Raw genomic sequence first — 22,770 nt, forward strand, 5'->3', positions numbered from 1 at the left:
AATATTTTGACAAATGCATATTCCAGGTTAGTTGCTCCTCAAATCTCCCTTCTTGATGAAATCTTCCTTTTGGAAATCATTATCTGTCCCTTTCTTATTTTTTAAATCTTGCTTTCTTTAAGCATATATGTCATTTTGTTTTTCTTTTTCAAAATGATTTGAAAGAAAATGAGCCTGAAATTGTTAATAATGGCAAGGATGATAGCATGCCAAGTTGGAAAAAATTGGGCCTCGCTGCTAGTTGGTGATCCTCGTGACTTGCAGGTTTGGTAATAAATGCTCCCAGCAATTCCAAAGATTCATTTTCCTAAGTTTCTATTTTAGCCAATTTGGACTGCTTTTTTTATTGAGTAATCACTCTATGTCATTTATGGCTTAAATCTCATGCTTTTCTGACTTAGTTTTCAACATTTCTCTGTACTGAGTAAATAAATGAATGAGGTGATCCTTTATAAAATATCTGTCAACCTTTTCCTTTCTTTTCTGTTATTGTTCCCTCCGTCTGAGTTATACCCTCATTACCCTTCTCAAGGAATATATATGTTATATTTTTTTAACATTTCTGATTAACAGCTCTCTGATTAACTTTCATATATATATTCATGGAAGATTAATTTCTCAAAATATGCAACTATTCTTGGCACCCTTCATTCAAAAAATTAAAAGCTATTCACTGAATAGAAAGTTACACACTGGCCAAGGACTCCTATTTAGATGATAAAGAGTAACCTGATTTCATCTTAATATGTTGAATGCTTGTATTGAATTACCATACTGCATGCTGTAACTATGTCCAATTAAAATAATAATAAGCAAATTAAAAAATAAAAAAGAGTGGTCATAAATAAATGAAATTCAGGCCACCCAATTAAAATTGGGTAAATGACAAGGAGGAGAGATAGTCAGCAAAGGGGGCTACCCAAATACTAATTGGAGAATGATTATAATGACAAAAATTGACATTCCCAAGTGTTGGTGAGAATGCCCAGCATGTAGAATGTTTATGTACTGCTAGAAGGACAATACATTGAGACATCCTTTTGAGAAAATCTGTTTAGCTGAATCTATAAATGTTGATTATAAATATGTTATATGAAGACACTCTTCTCCTTGAGCATATATGCAAAAGAAATGAATGCTGCATGAAAAACCATGAAAGAAACTGAGGTAGTATTATTATTTCTAATAGCTCAGAAGTGGAAAAAACTTTAACATCTATCTTGAGGAAATGATTACATAAATTATGGCATATTCTAATATAGAATAGTAGGCAGCAATAAAAACACTAAAATACTGCTACATAATATGACATGCATAAATCCCACAAACATTGTGGCATAACAAAATAGGCAATGTAATCTATTTTGAAAAGTTGTGGTGGTGGTTCTTTGTGGAGGTGAGTGAGGTTAGGGATTGGGAAGGAGCTTGAGGGAGATGGTGGGGTGCTGCCACCTGTGATCAACCTGGGTGATTCTGATATGACTGTGCTTAATTTGCATAAGTTCATAAAGTTGTGCACTTGTAATTTGTGCACTTTTGTCTCCATGTTATATTTCAGATTAAAATATTTTAAAAAGACTTCCCACTGTTTAATTAGCTCATTCTCTTCAGATTGGCATTCGGTCTCCCCCAAATTGATTTTCACTTGCTATTCTGTTGGTTTCCTCTTATGTATTAATACATACTCTGTGTCTGACAGAATTGACCAGGAAATGAGACCACAGGCTTCCACTTATGGTTTGTATTAACTGTTTTTGTTCTTTTAGTAACCACACCCTCTGAGTTTCAGCTGGACAGGTGACTGTATTTTACCTACCTTCTGACTACATTTTTAAGCCTACCTGGTCTCTAGGTGTGGATGTATAATGAAGTTTAGGTTAATGATATATGAACAGAAGTGATGCATGCGACTTAACTTCCTGTATGTTTTCTTCACTTTTACTTCTGGCTGGGAAATAGCAGTGTCTGAGAAATCTTGGCAGCCGATTGTTCCAGGTGGCGAAGCTTCCATCCTGGCTGTGGATCGCTGGACTATTACATGAAAGATAAATAAGCTTTTGTCTTACTTAAGCAACAATATTTAGAGGTTTCTGTATTACAGTACAGTCCCTCTCTCTTAACACACTTAGTATTCTATAAACAATATGATACATATTGCGTTTAGTTAGGTTCTTTCCACAGAGACCATGATCTTTGGAAATGATGCCCAGGATGTGCTATCTTCGTTATTTTACTCTTGCATTGCTGTCCATTTCCTTGATGTGTGACTATGGGGAACGACTATATTCATTTCACTGAGCCTCAGCTTCCCTACCTGTGAAATGGGCATAATAGATGATCATCATGAAGATGAAAAATGATAATGCTTGTGTTTACCACAGTCTTGAATACATATTAATCACTCAGAAAATATTATTTTCATATAATATTTTAATATATGTTAATGATATCACAGACTTAAGGAAAGGGACAGCACAGATGATCGGTGTATACCAAAGGGAGATATAAAATAAGGATGTTTAAGAAATGAGCTCATCTTGTTTTGTGACAACAGCCCTTCTAGAATTTTCTGATTATTTCATAAATATTGGAAATAGTATAATGTGAATGCAAATTTGCCCCATATATGACCAAGAAATTCTTCAGTTTGTTGTATATCCAAAAGAAATTAGTACATGGGTATACAAAAAATATGATCTAAACATTCACAGAAACATTATTTTTAATAGACACAAATGAGTACAGCCCAGTTGTTTCTTTAATATAGAGCAAGCCTAACTTAGTTTTGGAATATTTCTTTGAACTGTCCATGCTTCCTTTTCCTCTTAAAAATTGAAGATAATAGTGCCTGACTATTGACTCCTTGAGAATATCACTTATTATTTTTGGGAAAAAATGCTAAATATATCTAAACTATTTCACATAAATTATACTTCTCATTTTTATATTTCCTTTCTGGAATCTCCTAGAAATTTTCTCTCGTCTAAAGTATTTTCTTTAATTTCCTTAGTAAGGGTGGTAATGTTTATGGTTTTTCTTGCCTAAAAATTTAGTTATTGTTGAATGTTAATCTACTTGGTTACACAATGCCACAGTGATAGTATTACTTTCAGAATCATGAAGCTGTTTTCTGCTGCCTTCAGACTTTGCAGATGCTGAGAAGTTTGCTGTATTTTTCCTTGAGGGTGAACTGTCTTAACTTTCTTGTTGCTTCTTACTATAGTCTGATTATCCACAGTTTTACTTGTATGTTGTCAAAAGTGAATTTTTGAAAACAAAATTATCCTAGTTGGGATTCATTGTATTTCCCAAATCTGCAGTCTCATAGCTCTATCAGTTTTCCTTTATAGTCTTCTCAAATAATGATAATTTTTCTTTCACAACCAGGAGCCAAATCAAGTTAGACAAGTAACTTTATTGTGTCTGTTTATAAATGGGCATATTTTCTTCCAGCCAATTTTTCCACTGCATGTGGATTGTTTTTGAGAGTCCTATTTTATTTTCCCTTATTTACTTATTTTGAAATGCAAGGTGATAGAGAGGGAGAGGGAGTCGGCAAGAGAGTGATCTTTCATTTGCTTGTTCACTCCCTATGTGCCTGCAACAGTTGGAGCCGAGCCAGGCAGAAGCCAGGTTAGGAACTCCACCCACATCTCCCTCATGGATGGTAGGGTCCCAGGTACTTGGACCATCTTCTGCTGCCTTTCTAGATACATTAGCAGGGAGCTGTATTGGAAGAAGAGGCTCCAGGACTCAGATGAGGCCCTGTGATGTGGGAAGTGAGTTTAAAGTGACAACTTAAACTGGGCCTCATGATGCCTGCCCTGAGAATCCTATTTCCAGACGGACGTTTTTGTTTCAATCTTTTAACCCTAGAAATTTACATTACCTGAGGACTGTGCCTTTTAAGCTACACTATTGATGCTTTCTAGTTATCTCATAATAGAAGGTATGTTTCTTTTTACAAAGAACATTAACAGAAACATATGCTTTATTTCCTTGGCAAGCTTTGTTTTTCATTGTGAATCGTTTTAAAACATGTAGCAATAGTCTAAGAGAAGCATGCATGAAAAAGGACTACAAAAGATTTTGTTGTTATATTTTAATTTTCATTGCATTCTCAATTATTTTTTAATTAAGTTTGGGTTAGATAATTTTGGCTAAGGATAATTTGAATAATTTTCCTTTGTTGCCACACATAAAAGCAAATCTTTCACTGTTGAAAGGGGTCCATGGCCTTTTCCTCCCCCGATCCATTTTTTAAAATAGTCTTTAGGTTCATAGCAATATTGAACAAAAGAACAGAGAATTCCATATATTCTTTCCTGTAGCCTCTGAGACTCCCCAGTTATCAACATCCTGAACCAGAGTAGTTCATTTATTACAACTAATGAACCTGCATTGATAGGACATAGTTCTCATAGTCTATCCTTTACATGGAGTCCACTATTGGTGTTGTATGTTTTATAGGTTGTGTCAAATGTATAATTACATATATCCACTATCAATAGTATACTGGAGGGGGCTATAAATTAAGGATGTTTAAGAAAGAGGTTCCTCTTGTTACTACAGAGCTTCTAGAAATTTTTGATTATTTGATAAACATTGAGAACACCATAAGGTGAAAATGAATATACCTTTTGACAAGCGGATCTACTGTAAGTTATATTTCCAAAAGAAGTGAATACATGAGTATACCAAAAATATGAACAAAATACACACAGCAGCATTATTTTTTCTTTAAAGATTTATTCACTTATTCAAAAGGCAGAGCTACAGAGAGGCAGAGGCAGAGAGAAGAGAGAGAGGTCTTCCCTCTGCTGGTTTGCTCCTCAAATGGCTGCAGTGACCAGAAGCTGAGCTGATCCAAAGCCAGAGGCCAGGAGCTTCTTCTGGGTCTCCCACACAGGTGCAGGGGCCAAGGACTTGGCCTATCTTCCTCTGCTTTTCAGGCCATAGCAGAGAGCTGGATCGGAAGTGGAGCAGCCGGGACTCTAACCAGCACCCACATGAGATCCCAGCACTGCAGACAGCAGCTTTTACCTGCTATGCCACAGCGCTGGCCCCAGCAGCATTATTTTTAATAGATACAAGTGGGAACAATCTGTTTATTTCCTAGATACTTCCATTGTCCCAAAGTTCTACATCTCATTCATTCATAACTATGGCAACCATTGACCATCTTACAGTCTCCGTAGTTTTCTTCTTTTTTAATTTTATTTAAGTTATATGAGTTTCATGTATTTCGTATATACAGATTTAGGGACATAGTGATACTACCCACCCTCCCCTCCCTCTGTACACTCTCCAATCCTTCTTCCTGCTCTCTCTCCCATTCCTACTCTTAATTTTACAAATATCTACCTTCAGTTTACCTAACAATCATAAAGTTAACCCTGCACTAAGTAAAAGAGCTAAACAAATAGTCTGAAGAAAAACAAAACAAAACAAAACACTGTTCCTCAACAGAAGAGACAAGGGCTGTAAAAAATCATTGAATCTCAAAAAGTCCACAGTTTTGTCTTTTCCATAATGTCACAGAGTAGGAATCATACTGTGTGTAGCACTTTTAGATTCACTTCTTTTGTTTAATAATGTGCATTTAAATTTCCTTCATGTCTTTCCATAGCTTGATCATTCATCCCTTTTTAGTGCTAAATAATACTCCCTTGGCATGTGCTACAGTTTGTTTATCCACTCACCTACTGAAGGACTTCTTATCTGCCTCCACATTTTGGCTATTATGAGTAGAGCTATTAGAAACATCTGTGCATAGTTTTTGTATGGAGTCACATTTCAGTTCCTTTGGGTAAATGCTGAGGAGTGTGATTGCTAGATTGAGATTGTATGGTACAAGTTGTGTTTTATTGTAAAAACTGTCCAGCTTCCTTCCAAAGTGTCTAGAGTATTTTGTATCACTGTGAGCAGTGAATTAGAGTTCCTATTCCTCCATATCCTCCCAGCTATTGGTGGTGTTAGTGATCTGGATTTCGACCACTATAGCACGTATGAATTTGTAACTTATTGTTTTAATTTATATTCCCACATTATATGGGATGTGGGTCATCTTTTTTTTTTTAAAGATTTTATTTATTTATTTGAGAGGTAGAGTTAGACAGTGAGAGAGAGAGACAGAAAGAAAGGTCTTCCTTCTGTTGGTTCACTCCCCAGATGGCCGCAACAGCCAGAGCTCTGCTGATGCGAAGCCAGAAGCCAAGTGCTTCTTCCTGGTCTCCCATGTGGGTGTAGGGGCCCAAGCGCTTGGGCCATCTTCTACTGCTTTCCCAGGCCGCAGCAGAGAGCTGGATTGGAAGAGGAGCAGCTGGGACTAGAACCGGCGCCTATGTGGGATGCCAGCGCCACAGGGGGAGGATTAACCTTTGGCGCCACAGAGCTGGCCCCAGTGGGTCATCTTTTGATATCTTTATTTGCCATGTGTAAATCTTCTTTAAATCATGTTATTTCCTTACTGTAGAGTTTTAGAAGTCCTTTTTTTGCATAATGGTTAGTTATCAGATGTTTTTGGCTAAGATATTTTTTCACATCTATGGCTTACCATCTCAGTATCTTCCCAGTATTTTTCAAAGAGCAGAACTTTTTTATTTTAATGAAGTTTAGCTCATCAGTTATTTCCTTCATAGATGGTGCCTTCAGTGCTGTATTTAAAAAGCTATATCCAGAGGCAGGTGTTGTGGCACAGTAGGTTTAGTTGCCTGTTTGGATGCCCATATCCCAAATCAGAGTGCTTGTTTGAGTCCTGTTGCCTCCACTTCCAATCCAACTTCCTACTAATGTATCCTGGGAGGCAATGGATGAAGGCCAAGTGCTTGGGCCCCTGCTACCCATGTTGGACACCTGGCTAGAGTTCTTGACTCCTTGCTTTGATGTGGCCCAGCAGTGGCTGTTGTGGGCATTTGGAGAGTAAATCAATAGATGGAAGATTCTCTCTCTTTCTTCCTCTTTCTCTCTTCCACCCCGCCCCTGCCTTACAAGTAGATGAAAACAAATCCCTAACTATGCCCAAGGTCATCTAGATTTTCTTCTGTGTTATCTTTGATAACCTTTGTATAGTTTTCATTTTACATTTAGTTCTATTATCCATTTTGGCTGAATTTTTAAAGGATATAAGGTCTGCATCTAGATTTTTTTTTTTCTTTTGCACCCTGGTGTCCATTTGTTCCAGCACCACTTGCTGAAGAGACTATCTTTTCTCTGTTGTATTCACCTTTGCCTTTGTTCCTTTGTCAGTTATCAGTTGGCGCATTTCTGTGGGTCTATTTCTGGATTCTCTATTCTGTTCCATTGATCATTTTGTCGATTCTTTTCCCAATACCACACTGTCTTGATTATTGAGGCTTTATCGTAAGCCTTGAAGTCAGTTAGTGTGAGTCCTCTAACTCTAATATTCTGCCTTTACATTGTGCTGTCCACTCTGGATGTCCTTTACTTGTTTCCCACATGCTTGAGGGCACTGTCCTCAATACTCTGTCTGTTTATGTCATATGTGTGGAAAATTGAAGGAAGGATGTGTATTACCTATCATAAAGTAAGAAATAACATTTGTTGAGTGCTTATTCAATTTAGGTAAAATCCAATTAATCCTCAAGTAAAGCCAGATAAATGTTATACTTATCTTCACATTTCAGATGAGTAAACCAAGAGCCACAGAAATGTAAGGAAGTTACCCACAGCAACTTAGGTGGTGAATAATGGAACACAATAGATTACATGAAAGTAGCATAATGTGGCATCACTTCCCAGTGCCTACAGGGTGAAATAGCTTCCTGAAAAGAAAATTCTATAAAACTAGATTGTAAAGAAACAAATTACATTTTAGACATTTGCTAATTGTACTCATCATATGCTATATAATAGCAGCTATTTAGGTATTAAATTTTCAGAATTCTCACCAATTCTCTTAATGAGCTCATTGTATAGCGTTTCTTAGAGTGAAGAGTCACATTGAAATATAGTAGTAGCTTTATTCAGGATTGTGCCAAATTCGAACCCACCTAGATTTCCATTGTCTGGAAAATGGAAAATTACGGCATAGCCATGCAATAGAATATTATTCTGCAACAAAAGGGAAGTATGATAACAAAGTTTTGATAGAGATCTATCTTTACTTGATAAATCTCATGTTTACCTCCCAGTGAAACTCTATTGCAGTTCTTCTGATCAACTGAACAGTGAAGAATACTCTTTCTCTAGGCTTTGATTTCTTGCCTGTATTTAGGTCAAAAATTCTTATTTTTGTGGCCACGTGTACCACAAGGTTACAACTCCCAGAATTTTTATAAAGTAACAAGCATTTCTGTTCTGGCTATTATGACTGCTAATACAATTTCTTAACTCAAAAAGTATATTTTTTTCTTTTAAAAATTTGAAGGATGGGAGCATGGGTGAGAGGTAGAATGGGAAGTATCATTATGTTTCTAAATCTGTATATATCAAATATATGAAATTTGTATAACTTAAATTAAGAAAAAATTTTTAAAAATTTAAATTTCTATAAGGGGAACATATTTCACATACACAGTTTAAAAGCATAATGAGACATTACTTTAAATAATTCTTTTAGCTTTCTTATCCAAATATACTTGTGCATTATGGGTTATTGGCATAGGCATCATAAATCTTTTGGCTTACTTTTTGTTTTTAATCATTAAAGTTACTATAAATATTGGCATCTCTCAATTTCATTTTTTTTACTTACTCCTAACACCAAAGGTACAAAACAGAATTTAGTACTGTTTTGTGTAATGATTACACCTGTTAGTTAAGGGAAAATGTAAGCTAATATAACTGTAAAATTGAGCTATACCTGCAATGATGACCAAAAGAGATAGCTCAAATGGTCCAATCTTTAAATAAACTATAAAATTATATTAATTCAATTTTAGGAAGAAAAATATAATTTTAATTTTTTTTCTTGGCTACTACAAACAACTGTTTAACAGATGCTAGCATAGTGAAATAATGAGAAGGCAGAGAAATGCTCAGTCCAAATAATAACTGGTTGATCAATACCTCAAAATTTAAAGTCATTTCTACTTCAAAGGCAGCAACAGCATTGCCAGTGAAGTGATGCGAAGTCCTTTGTGTAAGACAATATCTGACAAATAAAGCTTATTTTACCAGAATCTGGATACATGACAAAGCAGTGTTTTTCCAGTTTTTTTTGGGGGGGGCAGGCAAAAATTGCATTTTTGTTTGTGAGAATAAATATTCTAGATAATTGTAATTATTTTCTGATAATGTTGAAGAAACATAAACTTGAATTCAGTACTGTTTTATTGGATAAATCATTGATTTGGGGAAGAGGAGAATGAAACTTCCTATGATTTTACAAATTGTGAGCACAAAGTTAATAAATTCTGTATAAGTTTACTTTTCATAGAAAGACTTTTTTATTATTAGATTGAAATAGAACAGGATGAAATACTTCCTTTTTGGAGCTAGCAATGGGTTAAGCTGCCTGCAGTGCGGGCATCCCATCTGAGCACCAGTTCATGTCCTGGCTGCTCCACTTCCGATCCAGCTCATGCTGGTGGCCTGGGAAACCAGTGGTAGATGACTCAAGTGCTTGGGCCCCTGCCACCCATGCTGGAGGCATGGAAGCTCCTGGTTCCTTGCTTCAGCCTGGAGCAATCCTGGCTGTGAGGCCATCTGAGGAGTGAACCAGAGGATGGAAGATCTCTCTATATGTCTCTACCCCTCTCTCTCTGACATTCACATAAATAAATAAATCTTAAATGAATCTTGATGTGAATGGAAGGGGAGAGGGAGTGGGAAAGGGGAGGGTTGCGGGTGGGAGGGATGTTATGGGGGGGAAGCCATTGTAATCCATAAGCTGTACTTTGGAAATTTATATTCATTAAATAAAAGTTTAAAAAAAAAACCTTCCTTTTCTTTTTCTGCTGATGTTGCTTTGTACTATTTTTTATTTCCTTGAAATATAATCCATTCAAAATTCTACCAGTTATGCCTTTGTTTCCCTTTCAAAACTATAGTCAGATTCACATACATTGGAAAAGTTTTTTTTTAAAGATTTTATTTATTTATTTGAGAGGTAGAGTTATAGACAGAGAGAGGGAGGGATGCAGAAACAGAGAGAAACGCCTTCCATCTGCTAACTTACTCCCTGAATAGCTGCAATGGCCAGAGCTGGGCCGATCAAAAGCCAGGAGCCAGGAGCTTCTTCTGGGTCTGCCATGTGGGTGCAGGGGCACAAGAACTTGAGCCATTTTCTACTGATTTCCCAGGGCATAGCAGAAAGCTGGATTGGAAGAGGAGCAGCCGGGACTAGAACCAGTGCTCATATGGGATGCTGGCGCTGCAGGCAGAGAATTAACCTACTGTGCCACAGTGCTGGCCCCCATTGGAAGATTTTAAGTAAAACATCCTGCCAATTAAAAATTCTTAATTTGGTTTATTAACATGATATTTTATGTGTAATAAGAGTAAAAGTTTTGCATAAAGTAAATGTTTTTGTACTTGGAAAATTTCTTACAAATTCTTTACTTAGCAAGATATGTTTTTTTCTGTTTATTTATTTATTTATTTATTTGATGGGCAGAGTTACAGACAGTGAGAGAGAGAGACAGAGAGAGAGGTCTTCCTTCCATTGGTTCACTCCCCAAATGGCCACTATGGCCTGTGCTGTGCTGATCCGAAGCCAGGAGCCAGGTGCCTCTTCCTGGTCTCCCATGTGGGTGCAGGTCCCAAACACCTGGGCCATCGTCCACTGCCTTCCTGGGCCACAGCAGAGAGCTGGACTGGAAGAGGAGCAACTGGGACTAGAACCCAGCGCCCATATGGGATGCCGGCACCAGAGGTGTAGGATTAACCCAGTGTGCCATGGTGCCAGCCCCCTCTGTTGTTTGTTTGTTTGTTTGTTTGTTTTTATTTTTTTGACAGGCAGAGTTAGACAGTGAGAGAGAGAGAGAGACAGACAGACAGACAGAAAGGTCTTCCTTCTATTGGTTCACTCCCCAAATGGCCGCTACAGCCAGCACGCTGCGCCGATCTGAAGCCAGGAGCCAGGTGCTTCCTTCTGGTCTACCATGCGGGTACAGGGCCCAAGCACTTGGACCATCCTCCACTGCCTTCCCGGGCCACAGCAGAGAGCTGGACTGGAAGATGAGTAACAGGGACAGAATCTGGCGCCCCAACGGGGACTAGAACCTGGGCTGCCGGCACTGCAGGCGGAGAACTAGCCAAGTGAGCTGCGGCACTGGCCTGTACATGATTTCTTGAACTAAAAATTCTTGAAATTTGAATGTTGAAATTTATTTTTTACTATGACATCTTTTTTCTTTATTATGTCATTGTTTATTTGTTGTATATAAATTGGCAGCCTGTAATAATGCTTTCATTTCTAAATGTTTCACTAAAATTGCTCTGTATAGTGTCAACACCTTGATGATGATGGTAATTCATCAATTAGGACATCAGTTAGGATCTTTAGGTGATAAAAACTTGACTGAGGAAGGAAAAGTGGTAAATATTTTCATCCATTGATTCCTAGATAGTATGTGTGCTTTATTAGCCTGAGTGAGTTTTATATTATAATTTAAATAAGGATTCTTTCAGTAGAAGTCATATTTGCTAGATCAAAATTTGACTTTCAAGTATTTTTTACTGAGTGAAAAATTCTCAAAAACTGCCCTGTTGAATAGTATGCTTGAGTCATGTACTAGTGTCCTTGTGTATTCATACATTGCATATTAACTCCCAAGCAGACACAGTCTCCTGGAGAATGACAGACAGGCAGAATTTCAGGAGAGAGATTGACCCTTATAATGCTTATTTTTATATCAATTCTTCTTGTCTGGTTTCATCAGATAGTTGGAAGTCAGGAATTTCAAAAGAGATTGAATTTGAATTTCAGAAATATTATCTTCCAAATAGATCCTATAAAGTCCTAGATAAACATGCAGAACTGTGTGTCAGTCTTTTAACTGAATGACAATTTGATTTTATTATAATGATATCAGTATCTCTAAACATGATACCTCTTGATTATCACTTTCACGTCCTCACTGCATTGTCCTGAGACTCCTGTTGAAAATGACCTGAATAAGCAAAGTCTTTTTCTGCAATCTCAGTTCTATTTTACTGATCTGTGTGTCAATTTCCATGCCAATGTCATACTAACTGCTTGTATTTGTGATAAATATGAGTTCAGAATTTCTTCTTTATAAACTTATTTTTAAGATTGATTTATTTATTTGAAAGGCAGAGTTACAAAGAGCCAGAGGCAGAGAGGGAGAGAGAGGTCTTCCATCCACTGGTTCATTCCCCAGGTGGCCATAACAGTTGGAACTGTGCCAATCCGAGCCAGGAACCAGGAGCCTCTTCTGGGTCTCCCATGCAGGTACAGGTGCCCAAAAGCTTGGGCCATCTTTCACTGCTTTCCCAGGCCATAGCTGAGAGCTGGATCTGAAGTAGAGCAGCCGGCACTCCAACCGGTGCTCATATGGGATACCGGCACTGCAAGTGATGCCTTTACCCACTACACCACAGAGCAGGCCCCAGTAAATTATTTTTACTAGTGTTGGATTCTCTCAGTTTTTTAAATCTATGAATGTCTTTGTTTAACCTCAATCTATTTAATACAGTTTTTTCTAGATAAATGTTCTTGGCTGACGGTTTTATTTTTTATGTTTAGCAATTAAATATGTCATCCCATTGCCTTCTAGCTTCTATTGCTTCTTTTGCTAAGTTAACTGTTAGTCTTATTGGAGTCTCCTTTTATGTGATGGATCATTTATCTCTTACTGCTTCCAAAATTTTGTCCTTATCTTTAGCATTCAATGTTTTTTCTGTATGTAGTTGATTTATGAGTTCCTTTGCTTTTATGCTGTTTGGAATTTGTTAAGCTCCACATTCATTGAATATGTATCTTCATTTTTTAGAATCTCCTAATTACTCTTTTGTCTCTTATCACAAATTTTTGTTTACTTATATTGCATACAAGTCCATATATGAGAAATACATCAAGAGGAAAAGGCCACGTGATACAGCCTGAAGCCATGGGATGCTGGAAAAACTTCTATAAACTAGAAATGAAGAATAGATTCTCTTTTAGAGCTTCTGGTGGGAGTACAGCTATGCCAACATCTTGGTTTTATACTCTGGCATCCAGGAGTATGAGAGAATGCATTTCTCATTTTAGGCCATTCATTTTGTGGTAATTTGTTATGGAAGACAAAGTCACTTAACATGTTACCTTAACAATTATTTGTTCAACAGATATTTTCTGTACTAGACTGTAAGTTCCATTTTAAAAAAACTATTTGTGTCTTATACATCTTCATAACTCTGTAAATGAACAGATCATTGGCAATATATTTGTACCTTATTGGATACTTGTTGATGAAATGAATAAATAGGCTGTGATGCCCACATCACTCAAAGTTTTGTGTTTATACCTACTATAAAATACCTGCCTTTATTTTTTAATTTTTAAAATATATATTTGTGTTATATATTTGGAAGACAAAGACACACACACACACACACACACCCACACACCTCCTATCTGCTGTTTCACTCCCATATGCTTGTAACATCCAGAGCTGAGCCAGACCAAGGCCAGGAACTGGGAACTAAATCCAGGTTTTCCATAGAGGTAACAAGAATACACCTAATTGAGCCATCACTGGTTGCCTCTCAGGGTGCACATTAACAGGAAGCTGGAATGGAGAATGTAGCTTTTTTTTTTTTTTTTTTTTTTTTTGACAGGCAGAGTGGACAGTGAGAGAGAGAGAGAGAGAGAGAGAGAGAAAGGTCTTCCTTTTCCACTGGGTCACCCCCCAAATGGCCGCTGGGGCTACGGCGCTGCTCCGATCCGAAGCCAGGAGCCAGGTGCTTCTCTTGGTCTCCCATGCGGGTGCAGGGCCCAAGTACTTGGGCCATCCTCCACTGCATTCCCAGGCCACAGCAGAGAGCTGGACTGGAAGAGGAGCAACCAGGACAGAATCCAGCACCCCAACAGGGACTAGAACCTGGGGTGCCAGTGCCACAGGCAGAGGATTAGCCTATTGAGCCACGGCAACAGCCGAGAATGTAGCTTTTACTCTAATAGAACATGTGGGCATCCCAAGTGGTGAGCCATGGCTTAAAGTCTACACCAAGCACCCATGCATACTGTAGTTCTTGCTGTTTAACAGAAAGACTGAAAGGATACTGTACAAATTTTATGAGTGGGCCAACAAAGATAAGGTTTTATGCATGGTTTTCCTGGTGGATAGTGTTTGACTTTGGGTTTGCAACCTCAGAAAGGTTGATTTTATCACAGATGATAAAGGATTAGACCAGGAAGAGGTTCCTGAAACCATTCTTTTTGAGTTACTGTCTTCTAAGTTGCAATAGTTTTCCAGGATGGCCTTGTGTTTCACACAGCTTCTTTGTATACTAACTACATAAAGGAATTGTGTCACAGGCAAGGAAGTATTACCCATGGGTCCCCTTTATAGAAGAGAGGATTAAGATGTGAAAGGAAAGATGTGAGAAATACCTGAAGCTTAAGGAGGAACAAAATGCACAATAGATAATTTGTGATGGAGTACCTCAACTTTAAAAAAAAATTTAACAAATACATAAACAATGGCAAATCTGTATGAGATACCATCTGATGTCTCTGTAAATGGATGCCCTGAATGATGTCCAATCAGGGTAAACATATCTATCTCATAGTTCTGTATGGTGGAAACATTCAAATTCATTTTTGTAGTTCTTTTTAAAAGAAATATGTGGTATATTACTATTATGTACAGTTTCCTTCTGTACAATAGAACACTAGAAGTTCTTACTCCTTTCTAACTATAGCTTAGTATATGATAATTAGCATTTCTGTATTATCCCCACCTCCTTCTCCTATCTAAGCTCTGTATCCACCATTATAGTTTTAACTTCTGTAAGATCGATATTTTTATATTCCTTGAAAAAATGAGAGCATGAGGTGCTTGTATTTCTGCTCTCAGCATATTTCTTCTAGCATAATGAACTCCCATTCTATCCATGGTGTTGAAAATGACAAGATTTCATGATTTTTATGGCTGAATAATGTTCCATTTATACCTTATCCATTCATCAAATGGTGGACACTAAGATTGTTTCTATTTATTGACTATTGTTAATAATTACAATAAACTGGGTGGTACAAATGTCTCTAGGACAGAATAATTTAATTTCCTGTGGATATGTACTCAATAATACAACTAATGGATCATATGGTAGTTCTATTTTTAGCTTTCTAAGGTACCTCTGTAGTGTCATCCACAGTGACTGTGCTAGAATACATCCCTTGTCTGCAATGCTATTACTCATTTGTTACCATTTGTCTTTTTGATAATAGCCAGTCTTACTGGAGAGAGGTGTTATTATGGCTTGGTTTATGTTTCCCTGATATTGGGAATTTTTCATGACCTTGCAGGCCATTCGTATGTCTTCCTTCAAGAAATGTCTTTTTAAATTTACTACTCACTAAAACATGGATTATTTGGCTTTTAATTTTTTTTGCAATTGCATTTTGCCTTTCTTATATATTCTTATTAATAATCCCTTGTAAGAAGTATACCTTAGAAATATGTTCTACCCTTTTGTAGTTTGTTCTTTCACTGTGCTGATGGTTTCCTTTGCTAAGCAGGAGCTCTTAAGTTTCATGAAATCCTACTTGTCTTTGTTTGTTTGTTTCTATTCACTGTGCTTTGCAGATCTGATCCAAAAAAGCCTAGCTAATTCCAATGCCCTCCCCTGTTTTCTTCTTGCAGATTCAAAGTTTTGGGTCTTTAATTCATGTTGACTTGATATTTGTATATGGTGAGAGGTGAGAGGATATCTAGTTTCATTGTCTGTGAGTGGATATCTGGTTTCCCCAGCACCACTGATTGAAAAGACTTTGATTTTCCAATGCATGTTCTTAACACCTTAAAAATCAGTTAGCTATAGATGCATGAGTTTACTTTGAGGGTCCCTAATTCTGTTCTACTGCTCTATGTGTCTTAGTATCTGTTTTTAAGCCAACGCCATGCTTCTAGTTGTATTGTAGTTTTGAACTACATATTAAAGTCAGACAACGTAATGCCTCCTGCTTTACTCTTTTTATTCAAGATTGCTTTGACTATTCAGAGCTTCTGTGACACCATACAAATTTTGTAGTATTTTTAGTAGTTTTGTGAAGAAATGTCATTGGTGTTTTGGAAGAGATTATATTGGATTTGTAAATCATTTGGGTAGTATGGGATTTTTAATACTATTGATTCTTACATTCAATTTACCTGGAACACTTTGCTATTTCTTTGTGTTCACTTTAGTTTCCTTCATGAATGTTTTATAGTTATTATTACATCTCTTTGGTTAAATTTATTCCTAGATTTTTTTTAGTAGCTATTGGAAATGCACTTGATTTTTTTATTTTATTTTATTTTTTTAAAGATTTATTTTTATTTATTTGAAAGAGTTACAGAGAGAGGTAGAGACAGAGAGAGAGGTCTTCCATCCGCTGATTCACTCCCCAGATGGCTGCAACAGCTGGAGCTACGCCAGTCCAAAGCCAGGAGCCAGGAGCTTCTTCCAGGTCTCCCATATGGGTGCAGGGGTCCAAGCATTTGGGCCATCCATTGCTTTCCCAGACCATAGCAGAGAGCTGGATTGGAAGAGGAGCAGCCCAGACTAGAACCAGCACCCATATGGAATGCCAGTGCTTCAGGCCAGGACTTTAACCTACTGCACCACGGCGCCAGCCCCTCTTTATTATTTTTTTCCGGTTACTTTGCTATTGGCACATAACAACACTACTAATTTTTCTGAAGATTTATTTTTTTATTTAAAAGTCAGAGTTACAGAGAAGGAAAATAGAGAGAGAGAGAGAGAGAGAGAATTTTTTCTATTTGCTGATTCACTTCCAAGATGGCTGCAACAGCCAGTGCTGGACCAGGCCAAAGCCAGGAGCCAGGAGCCAGGTGTTTCATCTGGGTCTGCCACATGGGTGGCAGGAGCCCAGACATTTGGGTCATTCTCTGATGCTTTTCCTGGCTATTAGCAGGGAGCTAGATTGGAAGTAGAGCAGCCAGGACAGGAACTGGTGCCAATATGGGATGTTGGCATTGGAGGTGCCAGCTTTCCCTGCTATGCCACAAAGATGGCCCCAGCACTACTAATTTTTATATGTTGACTTTGTAGTTTCAACTTTGATGAATTCATTTATTAGTGTTAATGGAGTCTTTGGTGGAGTCCTTCAAGTTTTCTATTTATAGGATAGAATTCATGGGTAAGCATGAATTACTTAATATTAACTATGGAAAATGTCTTCTTATGTTTCTTAAAGTTCTGTATGTAAGTAATGTTTAAAATGGTATAATTTCGAAACTTCCTACTAGCTGACCTGGTTCAGATATCAAAACTGCCTGTTGTGTTGTTAAATGTAAAATACTTTATTAAACTTTTGGGCTTATTTTATTTTTTGTTCTATTTATTTTTCTTCCAGGATGGCGTGGGGGTAGATGAGAAGCTGTCTTTACGGAGGGTAGCTGTGGTTGAAGATTTCTTTGACATTATCTATTCGATGCATGTGGAAACTGGGCCAAATGGAGAACAAATTCGGAAGCATGCTGGACAGAAGAGAACTTACAAAGCAGTAAGTTTTATAAAAAGAAAAGAAAAAAGCATGCATGTTGAACTTTGGTATTATGTATGCCTGTTAAAATGGGTTGAGTTATTATTAAAAATAGTCTATCTTAAACATAAATTTGACCATATTTTGGTCACACCCAATATTTAAACTATCATTATTTCTGACTTGATTTTTGTTGTATGTTCTCTAGTCTATTGCATATTAGTTAAACTTGTCTCTGAAATTCTCATTTTATTTTATTTTATTTAAATGCTTATAAAATGTGGTAGTCTCATTCAGGTGCCCCAAAATGGGCTGATGTATTTGAATTATGTATTCAGTGTATCATAATGTATGAATTATGGAATGGAAGATATGAAATTTTTTACTACCACTATTATGGTAGTACAATTGTCTCAACATTCCTTACACTTCAAGTCATATTCATATACTTAGGTATTTTGTATTTCATACTTGTAGTAATGTATATAAGAAAATTTTATGTATTTTTCTTATATAACTTTGTTTTGAATACATTAATCCTGTGGGATATGTAATTCTTATTTTCCAGAATAGATTATATTAAAAATACATGTTATTTTCAAGCTCTAATGCCCTTGAACATTTAAAAATGGAAATATATAATACTTTTGTTGTAAATTATGTTAAAAAGCAAATTTAATTAACTGTTAGATATTTAAATATATATATTGTCAAAATGGAATTATATATTATTTCTTAGTTTCAAATTATACCTATGACTTGACATAGCTACTTTAATCTAGCTTTATATTTCATTAAAAGCTTTGAAATCATATTATTATAGATATTTCATATTTTCTAGGAAAACTAAACAGTAAAATATTCTTTTCCAATATGAACAAAATGTACATCAGAAATACTTTATCAGCAATCAGAATAATATCCTATTTTAGAATTCTTACTGAATTTTGCTTTTGGCTACCTTTATATTGTTTTCAGCTATATTGATACACAATATCAGTCTGGATCCATTTTTTTTTCAGATACAGAAAAATGTGTGAAATGCTCAAAGTTTCAAATACAGGTACATATGTTTGAAAATTAGCTACTGAGCATAAGAAATAGCTTCTTTTCCATAACTATTTTTTGCTATATTGCCAGGGTCATATTGAATCTTTGTAGTTGCATAATAACCCCTAATACATGTTGTATTTATCCCTCCTTCTCTATGGTTTTGTTTCTTGGCTGTTTCCAAATTGCATGGTTTGTGGGCAGGCACTGTTGTAAATTTCTTTACATAATTCTGCCACATAAACTTTCTTTTGACTTAAACATTCCAGGAGACATTCTTATGACTAATGATAATGACTTAGCTTCTTGAGATTTTTATGCAGACTAATAGTACTGAACATACTACTTTTGTCTGTCTCCTAAGCCAGGGTTGTTGTTCTGGACAATGATAGGAATAAAACTGTATATTGACCTACTAATGTCACTAACTATGTACTCTTACGGTAACATATTTTCATGAAATAACTATGTGAATTGATAAGACTTTGTAAGGTAGGAATATATAAGTTCAATTATATTAAATGAAAAACAAACCGTCAAAACATGAAAGCAAAACAAACAAAAATTAAGTGGCTTCATTGTCAATAATAGTGTGTCAGCCAAATCTGTTTAGGTGCCAAAAGCAATTAAAAATAATTTAACATTAGAAATGCATTCATTAGAGATCATGACTAAAGTGGAAACATGAGTCAGTGACATAGACCCAAATATCTCACCTTATGTTTTCCCAAATGAAAAATAGAGAAATTGATCCATTGCTATTATGCATGTTAAACACTTGCAATAAATTGATATACCTGTTTCCTACCTAAAATGATTTTGTATTAACATGATGAGGACATTTTCTGCATTTTAGGGTATACCTTCACAATATAAGCAGAATCTAAAACTTTATCCAATCCTTTTGAAAATGTCCTATTTGAAGATTCTTCTTTCTTGAGTTTATTTTTTTATTTCCACATTTAAAGTGTTATCACCTTTTTTTAATATTGTGAAGGCTCTTTTTGGCCTAACCATTACCCTCTGGTATCTCGCAATTGAATCCTAATTAGGAAACATTTCCATTTTATGAAGTAATAATTCATTGTAGAAAAAAGAACTGCTGCAGTGCCAGCAAGGCTGTGCACATGACTCTACAATGAATTTAATAACGTTAAAAATTAATATAAATGTTCAATTAATGGGGCATAAAACTAAAATGCAATTTGAAATGGAATGGTTTAGTGCTATGAGAGCCATAGCCTGTTGGGCTGGAGTTTAGTTCTCACTAGTAATGCTAGAGTTGGTTAGTATTGTAGGACTAGCTAGATACCTGCTGCAATTGTGGTTCCCATTAAGTTTAAGATTTTTTCCTACTTCTAACACATTAGCTTATAGAGCATGCATGATTATGGTTATTGACCTTCTTTTCTCCCCTTTCTTCCATGGCCAAGAAACCATACTTGTACAACTAATCATTAAAGCGTATCATATTGTCTTAACAATATTATCTGTAGATTTAGTGGTCATTTTATTTACTTTGCCTTTTTTGCCAATATTCTATGTTTTCACTCTGCAGGAAATGGTGGTCCTTTAATATTGGATTAACTTTTGAATGCTATTTGGTTTTATCTATCTGCAGTATATCATTCCTTGAAATATCTAGGCATTATACAACATAAATTTTATTGCATTTTGACCTGACTATAGATAAAATTGGAGGTATATATATTCTATTATTTGTAAGCTCTTACAAATCCACATAAAATGACACATTTTAGGAATATGTAAAGGCAATCATAATTATCTTATTGAATCATAATTGCATTTAAATATATTTTAGGTCGTTTTTCTAAGTTTATATATAAATATAGAATATATTTTATCTTTAAAATTTTTATATATAAATAAATATTCTATATTTATATATAAAATAATTTTAAAGATAAAATATATTCTATATTTATATAAATATAAAATATAAAAATTGTTACTGGTGTTTTGAATGTGTTTCCTTGCTTATGGTCAACTATGGTTATATATACTACCAGAATGAAGAAGAGGTGTGGAATATTAAATTATCACTTACTTTTCAATTTAAATTTTATCTTTGTTCTGAAAACTGAATGCAGATATGTTCATCATATTAGAAAAAATAATTCAGGATGTTGTCTTGTCCTCTTGTCCTTAACTCTTCTCAGCTTCTGGCAAACTTCCACCTTCAGTGAATACAACCTTATTCTCTGGTTGTCTTTTATCACCATATTTTGTCACAGTCTAAGTAAAGCTGACTTTTTGGAAACATGTCTTATAAATCAGTGTCCAATAAAGGATCAAGCTTCTACAGCTCTTTCTTGCTACATGTAAAGTTATAATCCCTAATGATAGTTTAGGGACTAAGGGGGAAAAGTCAGTGTTATCAACAGAGAGAACAGTCTGCCTATATATGTGCATATACACACATGCACACAACTTATAGTGTGATATTGTAAACTTACATTTATTACTCGTATATATAGCTGCCAATAATTGCACTCATTTAATTTAGAGTGCAGAGCATATGCTATAGCTGAAAGAACATAGTCTGGAAGCCAGACAAACACAGTTTCAAATTGCCAATCTAGCAGTCAATTTCCTTTGAATTTTGGCAAATTATTTCCTTTTTTTTTCAGACAAATAATGATATGGGGGGAGTAACAAATGAGTTAATATGTATCAAATGCTTGGCTTATGGTAAACTTGTAATTGATATTATTTCTCCTTTATCTGATCACTACTCATCCTCCAGGTAGATGAGCAAGCAGGACATTAGCATAGCTTTATTATAGAAGTCCCAGCTGTGCTGCCAGGTGAAGTTAATAGAATTACATAATTTCATTTACTTTTCTTGTGGTTTAGGTATTTTAAATTAATGCAGTTTGAGAAAATTTCAGAAAATTTTATCAATTAAATTATATTTTTGGAAAGTTGTTATTTTAATTTTCTGAATAATTTTCAAACTGGTTCTCTTTAAAAATTGCTATCAATGTGAATGAAATATTCTTCTCTAAAACACTGTAGAAAAAAATAACATATTATTGTAGAATTCTACAGTTCCATTCTGAAGATGAACAAGGAGAAGTCTTTATGCTATCATACCCAAGCACTTAACTTTAAAACTTTGGTTTAGTCTGGGTATTTTGGTGTATGCGTTAAGCCACTTCTTGGGATACCTGCATTCCATATTAGGGTGCCGGGATTTGAGTCCTGGCTGTACTCTCCATTCCAGCTTCCTACCAGTACACACCCTGGGAGACAGCAGGTGATGGCTCAAGTAACCGTCTCTGACAGCTACATGGGAGACCCAGTTTGAGTTTTTGGCTCCTTGTTTCAGCCATGACTGTTAAAGGCTTTTGGGAGGTGAACAAGCAAAAGGAAGATCTATTTCTGTCTAACTTTTTCTCTGCCTCTTGAATAAATAAAGGAATCAAAGTATTAAAATATTACTTTACATCATTTTTGTCTTTGTTCTTTTTATAACTATCAATGTGTTCAGCATCTCTACTGCTAAACAGGAAGTTTTAATTTGCACCAGTTTCTGCTCCTTGGTTAAGTAAGAGTTCCTAGAATTCTTGTTGACTTGTAATGAGACTGAGGAGCCAATTTTTCAGCCATTGTTGTACAAAAAAATAGTGCTAAACTAAGATTCTAAATTTCCAAATACTTTCTTTAACCTCTTTTTGGCTTAGACCATGGTTTACTTACAAGTAAAACAAGCAGGCTGTATTTCAGTTTCTTTTAAACTCTGAAGGAATGATAGAAATGATAATAGTGTATGGGGCCAGATATTATGCTTGAGGATAAAATGAAAATAGTAATCAAACTGAACAAATTAGTTGGTATGAGATATATTCAAATGTAGGGAACTCATTCTGTTTTATAATGGCAGACTGACAGAATAAGCATGACTAAGAAGATTTATGCTCCATTATTCTCTGGAGAGTTCTAAAATTATAATAATGGTAATGATAATAATTATAAACCTCTCATCATTTGCTTTCATATTAGTATTATTTTAAAATAGCAACCCTTGGGGCTGGCATTGTGGTATAGTAGGTTAAGCCCCACTCATGATACCG

The 22,770-nt window shown here is 35.7% G+C and overlaps 1 protein-coding gene across 7 annotated transcripts in view; it reads left to right on the forward strand.

Moving 5' to 3' along the window:
- The window catches only part of NOL4 (nucleolar protein 4), a 373,271-nt gene that overhangs the window by 62,377 nt on the left and 288,124 nt on the right, over nucleotides 1-22,770 (forward strand). For 5 of the 7 annotated variants that reach the window (XM_002713494.5, XM_008261193.4, XM_051851300.2 and 2 more), the window contains exon 2: nucleotides 17,495-17,644. In XM_002713494.5, the coding sequence (XP_002713540.1) occupies nucleotides 17,495-17,644 (150 nt within the window). Of the gene's footprint in view, nucleotides 1-17,494; nucleotides 17,645-18,623; nucleotides 18,687-22,770 lie in introns of those variants that run through there. The other 2 variants (XM_051851303.2, XM_017344103.3) reach the window with 2 other exon arrangements.

The sequence above is a fragment of the Oryctolagus cuniculus genome, chromosome 10 (assembly GCF_964237555.1).
Source record: "Oryctolagus cuniculus chromosome 10, mOryCun1.1, whole genome shotgun sequence".
Classification (NCBI taxonomy): domain Eukaryota; kingdom Metazoa; phylum Chordata; class Mammalia; order Lagomorpha; family Leporidae; genus Oryctolagus; species Oryctolagus cuniculus.